The 8,587-nt window shown below is 41.6% G+C and overlaps 1 protein-coding gene and 1 pseudogene across 1 annotated transcript; one reads left to right on the top strand and one right to left on the bottom strand.

The window, feature by feature from the left end:
* The first annotated feature begins 1,034 nt into the window (after nt 1-1,034).
* Nucleotides 1,035-1,466, top strand: LOC138176543 (small ribosomal subunit protein uS12-like). Its single transcript, XM_069107322.1, has one exon. It carries the CDS (start codon nt 1,035-1,037, stop codon nt 1,464-1,466), a length of 432 nt encoding a protein of 143 aa, XP_068963423.1.
* A 431-nt stretch (nt 1,467-1,897) lies between these two features.
* On the bottom strand, nt 1,898-3,099 carry LOC138176534 (serine/threonine-protein phosphatase 2A catalytic subunit alpha isoform pseudogene; annotated as a pseudogene).
* Nucleotides 3,100-8,587: the final 5,488 nt, after the last annotated feature.

The raw sequence follows: 8,587 nt of genomic DNA on the forward strand, positions 1-8,587 counted from the left end.
TAATCAGTCAAATATATATCATTTACCTAGTTCAGGGGAAAAAGGTCAGCACCCCAAACTACAGAGTATACAGACAGAATTATCAAGACAGAGAAACAGATCAAGTAGACAGTTTCCAAACTGTCCAACCATTACATCCATACCAAATCAACATCTGGGTTTTTCAAAGCCGGGGGGCTCTCAACAACGGCTTCCCAGAGTCTCATCTGATCAAATCACAGAACACTTCTCAAAGTGAGCCCCAAAGCAAAGCCTCACATCACACTGCCCAATCACACAGCATCAAGGTATGTGCGTTCCTGAAAACCAAGCCTCCTGCCACAGGCTCCATGTGACCACATTCAGCCTATTAGGAGGCAGAGTATATTTTCAAATCAAGGAAGATTCTCAGAGTCTCTTAAGCCTATCAAAGGGCCTAGGGGCAGGGAAGATCTTTCAATTTGCATTTCCATTACATTAGAAGCCCCTCCAACCATCTCTTTATTTTCTATTGAGCTGTATGTCTCTGGACTTCACTATGCTACCAGGAGCCTCCATCAGCCTTCAAGATCACATCAGTCCTGGTACTCGCGCCTTATTAGTCTCTCCTCCCCCTCTACTTCCCTTCCTTTTCAGCTTCTTTATCTTCCCTCTTCAGTACTAGGACTGTCTTTTGTCTTTCATTGTATCCTCAGCCTTAACACAGTGCCTAGAACATAGCAGGTGCCTAATAAATATTTATTGACTGACTGAGCTGTCCAAAAGGAGACTGGGTTGTCCTGTAGAAGTAGGTTTTCTCTTGCTAGATCCCCTCAAGCAAAACCTTGATGATCATTTGTTGGGTATTTTATGGAGTGACTTTCTCTTGCTCAGGTATAATTTGGATTTGAGAACTTTTGAGGTTTCTTCCAACTCTGAAATTCTATAATTGCTCATTATTTTTCTTCTGAAGACTTTTAGGGCCATTAACCTCATTCCCAAATAGCATTTTGTATTTCATTAAATATTCGAAGAATGAGCTTTCTCTCTTTTCCTTCGGCCCAGACTGCGGCAGCATGGGTAAGTGCCATGGTCTTCGTACTGCTAGAAAGCTCCGTAGCCACTGGAGAGACCAAAAGTGGCATGACAAACAATACAAGAAAGCTCATTTGGGCACTGCCTTGAAGGCCAACCCATTTGGAGGAGCATCTCATGCAAAAGGGATTGTCTTGGAAAAAGTTGGTGTGGAAGCCAAGCAGCCCAATTCTGCCATCAGGAAGTGTGTGAGAGTTCAACTGATTAAGAATGGCAAAAAAATCACTGCCTTTGTTCCCAATGATGGCTGCTTAAACTTTATTGAGGAAAACGATGAAGTTTTGGTTGCTGGATTTGGTCGGAAAGGTCATGCTGTTGGTGATATTCCTGGAGTCCGATTCAAGGTTGTAAAAGTTGCAAATGTTTCTCTTCTGGCCTTGTACAAAGGCAAGAAGGAAAGACCAAGATCATAAAAATTGTATGATGTCTTTGTCATAGTAAAAAATTTTCCTGTTTAAAAAAAATATTCAAAGAATGAATTTTGATAAATAAGGCTTTCCCCCCCCTCAGTACTTAGTTCACAAATTTATTATGAAAAACACTGCAGCACTCTTGTGCTGTAACATCTTGCAGGAAAAAAAATACCAGTTCTGTTCAAAACAACTTACCAGTACCTGACAATAACAAAGAACAATGTAGGGCTGAGACTGGGAAGGGAAATAAACTGAGTGCAGACAAATCATGCAATTAAATTAAACTGTATTCACTGAAATAAACAAAACAATTTCAAAACTCACAAATAGAAGGGAGGCTTTGATACTTATTTTTCAAAACATTCATTAAGCTCCAATGATTGTTTGCTGCTATCCTTATCTACAGTCATGCTGAGTAAAGCTATAGCTAAATTGTATTCACGAGGTGTTAATGTTTACATCTTAATATTTGCAGTCTCTCAGAGAAAGCAAAAGCAACCACAAATAGCCTATGCCAGAAACCGCTTTCTTGACCAGCAATGTTGCTTCAGCACACAATGAACTGGTTCATTCTGAAGTGGTCGCCGGTGTTGATGACAAGAGGCTTTGTATTTTTATATGGTGCATCTTTTGGTCCCTATGAAAACAAATTTTTTGAATGTTAACTATTTTATGACACTTTGGAGCTGCTGTTGCTCTTCCCATTTCCTTTAGGTCAACTGTATGGTTCATGGCAATACTGTACAAGTTTAAAATCTTATTACAGGAAGTAGTCTGGGATACAAGAGTAACATGTGGTTTGTCCCTATGTGGTGCTGGGTCAAAGTGCAAGAAGGAGTACTTTAGAGTACCATCAAGTTCCATGATGCAGCTTGGTTACTACAACGGTAACAATAGTTTGGAGCACTGAATATTGTTACTACATTCCTGTCATGGCACCAGTTATATCTCTCCATCACCAGCTGGTGAGCTCTGGACACCAATATGAGGCCATTGGCATGATTAAATGTCTCTGAAATATCCTGCCCAAATGTATATACAGCACCTTGAGGAGAAATACCCCAATCACCATGATCATCTGGATCTGACCACAGCAAGTCGCACATTGGACCATCCTGGGAAATTTTTTAGAGGCAGTCAAGTGCTCTCATGTGATCCAGTGTATCTATGGATGGTGAGAGACTGTCATGTAGACAAACATCTGACCATCCACCAAGGCAGTTAGAGGAAGATAATCAAAAAGGTCTGTAAAATATTTCCAAACATTTGCATTTCTATATTTCCTTAAACTCTCATCATAGAAACCATATACTTGTGTGATTAGTCTGCTCTTATGATTCCCTCAAAGAATAGTGATATGTTCACGGTAACAAACCTTAAGATGTAAGCAGTGTTACTGTTTCAACTGAATGATACCCTCTGTCAACATAATCACCCATAAACAAGTAATTTGTGTCTGGTGATTTGCCACCAATTCTAAAACGTTTCATGAGATCATGAAATTGCCATGAACATCTCCACAGACTCAATTTCTTTAGCAGAGACTCTTGACCTGGGACTCCAAGAGTTACTTGCACTCATTGAACTGCTCAATCCACTGGCCCAGCTCCTTGGTGAAGACCTTTTGGTCCATGATTCTGCTGCCGCCACCACCTCTGGGCCCCATGGGCACCCTCTCCCTGCCACTCTAGCCACAAGCACGCACTCACACAAGTGCCACCGCCTCTCTCGAGGCCTGTGGGTGGTGGCCGGGCTTACTCCTCGGTACCGGCTCTTTGCCCACTGACTCTCTCCAGTGCCTGGGCACTGGCGGTATTGGCTCTTCCTTTCCCTCTATAAATAAGGCTTTTAAGTTAATTTCTCTGGGCCTCAGTTTCCTCCTTTGCAAAATGAGGGAGTTGGATGAGATGATCTAACATTCCTTCTAACTCTCGACATTATATGAATCTATGAATTTCTACTATACATTATAATATCAGAAGTATATATAAGTATAAGAAGTCACTGTTTCCCTCTCCCTGTTCTCCATCTTTCCTTTCTGCTTCCCATCACCTTTGCTTCTTTCTCTCCCCTGCCTAAACAGAATGTTTCTTTATGAACCTGACATACATTTATGTGGTTATTTCTGGCAGAAGGAGGTCCTATTATGTACAACCTCTCCCATGCTTTTTTTCTGGAACAGATGGAAGGGAACCCTTTCTGAAGGCGCTTTTGCAGTTCTAGATCTGGGGTCAGTAGACCTGGGGCTGAGTCTCAGCTCTGCCTTTGGGTAAATAACTTCCCTTCTCTTTGCCTCAGTTTTCTTATCGAAAATGAGCGGTTTGGATTAGGTAATCTCTGAGGCCAACTAGTCAAACACCCTGATTTTTATTTTTTTCCCCCTTTCTACTTCCTTTACTTTCCATTTAAAACTTGACAAACACCAAATAAAATAAGCAATTCCATATACAATATAGAACATAAGGAGATGATTAGAAATGAAACTGCAAATATTTTCTATGTGCAGCTTGCTTTTCTTCTTAAATGTAATAAATTTTAAAGTATTCAACATAATATTTTAAGTATGGTAAATTCATCATATAACTTTTTTTTTTAAAGCAATTGAGGTTAAGTAACTTGCTCAAGGTTACAGGGCCAGGTGTTTCTGGGTGGCTGCTAAGTGTCTGAGCCTGGATTGGATCCCAGGTCATCCTGACTCTGGGGCTGGTGCTCTTACTCACTGTGCTACCTGTCTGCCCCTATCATATAACTTTCAAAGCATATATATGTTTCTTTCTGTCCTTCTTGTTGTCTTCTCATTGGGGTGGGCATGGATAGTGGAATCATATCACAATGTAGGGCTGAGCTTTCCTGTCCCTGGGTTTTACTGGAAATTTGGCCAATTGCTATTTGAGATACCTGTGTAACCCTGGGCAAGTCATTTAACCCCTATTTGCTTCAGTTTCCTCATCTGCAAAATGACCTGGAGAAGGAAACGGCAAACCATTACAGTATCTTTGCCAAGAAAGCCTCAAATGAGGTCATTAAGAGTAAGACCTTGGGGCAGCTAGGTGGTGCAGTGAATAGAGGCCCTGGAGTCAGAAGGACTTGAGTTCAAATCCAGCCTCAGACACTTAACACTTATCAGCCCTGTGACCTTGGGTAAGACACTTAACCCCAATTGCCCTGCCTTCCCTCCTTCAAAAACACAAACAAACAAACAAAAGTAAGACCTGACTGAAACAACTAAACAATGATAGCCATTGTGGGCATTCTACTGTCTGTGGGCAGCTAGGTGGCACAGTACATAGAGTGCTAGGCCTGGAGTCAGGAAGACTCATCTTAGTGAATTCAAATCTGGTCTCAGACACCAGCTGTTTCTCAATACCTATCACCACTGAAAAGCAGAAAGGAAGACTGTCTTCCTTGAGTCAAAAGATTAAAATTCATTTATCAAGCATCTAGACACTTACTAGTTGTGTGACCCTGGACAAGTCACTTAACCCAGTTTGACTCAGTTTCTCCATCTGTAAAATGAGCTGGAGAAGGAAATAGCAAAGCACTCCAGCATCTTTGCCAAGAAAACCCCAAATGAGGTCATGAAGAGTTGGATTCGACTGAAATGACTCAGTAACAAACATATATATATATACTTGTCTCCTTTGAGAGAATGCAAGTTCCTCAAGAATAGGAATAATTTGATTCTTTGTAATTGTGTTCCTAGCAACTAGCACAGTGCCTACTATGCTAAATGTTGCTGTTTAGTTGTTTTCAGTTGTGATCAATTCTTTGTGATCCCTTTTGGGAGTTTTCTTGGCAAAGATACTGGAGAGCTTTGCCATTTCCTTCTCCAGCTTATTTTACAGATGAGGAAACTGGGGCAAACAGCATTAAAAGACTTTCTCAGGGGCACATAACTAATGTCTGGATGCTTGATAAACACTTGTTGGTTTTTTTTTTTTTACTCCTAGTAGACAACTTTCCTTTCTATTTTTCAGTGCTGACAGGTATTGGGAGACTTATACAATTGATTTTGCACAGACTATCTCAAGTGGCAACTGGCCAAATTTCCAGTCAAACCTAGGGACAGGAAAGCTCAGCCCCGAAATATGTTTACTATTTTTGCCTTGAGTTGCCTGAGGGGATGCCCCCAGAGCAAATCTAATCCTTGATATTTCAGTGACACCTACTGGTCTAGGCAGGACATTGCACTGGTGATTTCTTCCACTTTCGCCCTCCTAACAGTGGAATTGATGCTAATAGGATAATTGACAAGATCACTGTACTTGAAGTCGGAGTTGTGGGTGTGAATCCAGGCTCTTTTGCTTGCTGGGTGACTGAGTGATTCTGAGTGTGGGTAAGTGCTACTAGCTTTTTTCCCCCTGTAATACAGAGAACATGAAACAGGGCAATGTGGAGAAAGACTGGAAAGGAATGTGGTATCCAGCTTGTAGAGGAATTGAAACATTAGGCTAAGGAGTTTGTTTTTTATCCTAACAGAAATAAGGAGCCACGAAAAGTTTTTGAGCAGGGGAGTGACTTTTGTATTTCAGTAGATCTTACCAATGTGAGTATCAGAATAAATCAAAACCTAACCATACCTGCCTCCCTGTCATCTGTCTTTCACAATTAGTTGGTCAGACATACAAAGAATAAATTAGAGATGGGAAAGATTGGGAGGCAAGGAGATCAGATAGAAGACTTTAGTGATAGTCCAGACAAGTGGGAATGAGGGCTTGAGCTAGGGTCAGCTGCTCTGTGTGTGGACAGAAGATAAACAGTGATTGAGTACCGATTGTGTATACAGCATCAAGGGAGATATAAAGATGATCAGCACATAAGCCTTTTCATCAAAGCGGGCAGGGAAAAGAGGGAATAGGAATCTATTTAGCCACTACTTACATACCAGGTACTGTGCTAAGTGCTTTACAAATGCTATTTGCTCTTCACAACAATCCTGGGAGGCAGGTGCAGTTATTATCCACATGTTATAGTTGAGGAAACTGAAGAGACAGAGGTTAAGTCACAAAGGTAGCAATTATGTGAGGCTGTAAGTATCTCAGTAAGCATCTCAGTCTTTCTGATTCTCCCAGTACTCTATCCATTTTGCCACCAGCTGCCTCTTCAGGGAGATTCTGTTCAAGGTTACAAAGCTACTAAGAAACAATAGTAGAAGTAGAACTTGAATTCAGATCTTTAGACCCTGAGTCCTGGGCTCTTTTCCTTGCCTGATGCGGGTAGATTCCCTTGTGAACAAAGATGTGTATATGCAACAATTCAGAGAGTGGCTTTGTATATAGCCAGTTAGATGTTGCTGTTGCTTAGATGTTTCAGCTGTCAGATTCTTTGTGACCACCTTTGGGGTTCTCTTGGTGGAGATACTGGAGTAATTTGCCATTTCCTTCTCCAGATGATTTTTTTTTACAGCTGAAGAAACTGAGGCAAACAGGACTTGTCCAAGGTCACAAGCTAGTAAATGGCTGAATCCAGATTTGAACTCATGAAGATGAGTCTTCCTGAGTCTAGGCCTGATGCTCTATCCACTGTGCAACTTAACTGCACTATCTAGCTGTCCCATCTAGACATTGTTGTTCTTTCCCTATTCCTCAGCTCAAATGTTCTCTTCAAAGGAGAGGCAGGCATCTTGGTAGTAAGCTTGCCTCTCCCTGTCCTGACTTCCTCAAGTATACCTGGATCCTTCCTTCCAGGGTGCCAACCCCACTCCAAACTGCCCATCCCTCTTCACTTTTGTGTTCTTTTGTCCAACTTTTCTTCCCAGAGAGCCTATAGGAGAGTCCTTGTACATGCCTGGCTGACAATGGAAAAGTCTTAGTATATGCACTGTTGGATCTCTTAGCTGAGTGACTGAAGCAATCTAGTTAGACTTAGAATAGAGTCATAGAATGTTCCAGCTGGAAAGCACCTTAGAAATTGTTCAGTCCAATTCCTTCCTTTTGACAGAGGAGGAAACTGAGGCCCGGAGAGGAAAGAGTGGCTCAAGTTCAAGTAGCTAGTTAATGGCAGACAGGTCAAGAATCCAGATTTCCTGATTTCAAATCTGAGTCTCTTTCCCTGCCATACTACACTAACTCTTCCTCCCTGGCTCTGTTTCCCCATCTATAAAACCAGAGGCTGTACCAGATGATTTCTTAGGATCCTTTCCAGGTCTAATATACTATAACTAGATGATTCACCCTTCCTTTCATGGCATGGAAATTAGGTCACTAGACTTGGAATTAGGAAAGCCTATGTTCAATCTAGCTGTGTGACTCTGAGCAAATCACTTAACTCCTCCATGCCTCAGTTTTCTAATCTGTAAAATGGAGAAATTTGGACTTGATGACCTTTCAGGTCTCTTCTTGCTTTAAGTCCATGATCCTATATAATATTGCCATATATTATAGGCAGTAAGAACACTAGACTTGGAGTCTGAAATCTGACTTGGGTTTGAATCTAGATTGTAATTTACCAGCTGTGTGACCCTGGGAAAGTCATTTGATGTCTCCCCGTCTCAATTTCCTTATCTGTGAAATGGGGTTAATAATATGCACAATACTTGCTTCATAGGATTATTATGAGGAAAGTGCTTTGGAAACTTTATAGAAGTTATGGAAATGTGAACTGTTACTACTGTACACACACATTATCTTCTTTCCTGTCAGGATAAGAAAATTAGTGGGGAAAGTGCTGCCTGCCTGTCTAGTTCCCATATGTGGGCGTCACAGATAAGTGGCCACTCAGAGCTGGACAATAATAAAATGGCCTGACAGCTGCTCCCCTGGTACCCTCCAGGATAGGGCAGGGTGAAGAATTTGGATACAATAGCTCTGCTTGGGAATCTAAAGGTCCAGGCCCAGGCATTCCCCGGACCAGGGGCGTTAACAACCATGACATGAATTTTTCAGAAGGAGATGGTGGATGAGACTGGGTTGTATCAACCACCAGGGTGAAGCAAGCAAACTGTGATTTGTGGGAGCTTTCGTGTAACTCAGGGCAGAGGGAAGAGGCAATGCAAATGAAAGGGAATATATTTTAGTGGTAAAGTCATTGTATTCAGAGGCAGGAGACCTGGGTTTGAGCTCAGCCTTAGACTTACTAACTTCTAATTAGTCAGTCAGTCAATAAACATTTATTAAGGGCTT

Source organism: Petaurus breviceps, unplaced genomic scaffold, assembly GCF_028583685.1.
Source record: "Petaurus breviceps papuanus isolate PSGF00001 unplaced genomic scaffold, PetGlider_PUasm1.0 89893, whole genome shotgun sequence".
Classification (NCBI taxonomy): domain Eukaryota; kingdom Metazoa; phylum Chordata; class Mammalia; order Diprotodontia; family Petauridae; genus Petaurus; species Petaurus breviceps.

What these genes read in the sequence shown, in the direction of transcription:
- LOC138176543 (XM_069107322.1), top strand. Translation starts at nt 1,035, where the DNA reads ATGGGTAAGTGCCATGGTCTTCGTACTGCTAGAAAGCTCCGTAGCCAC.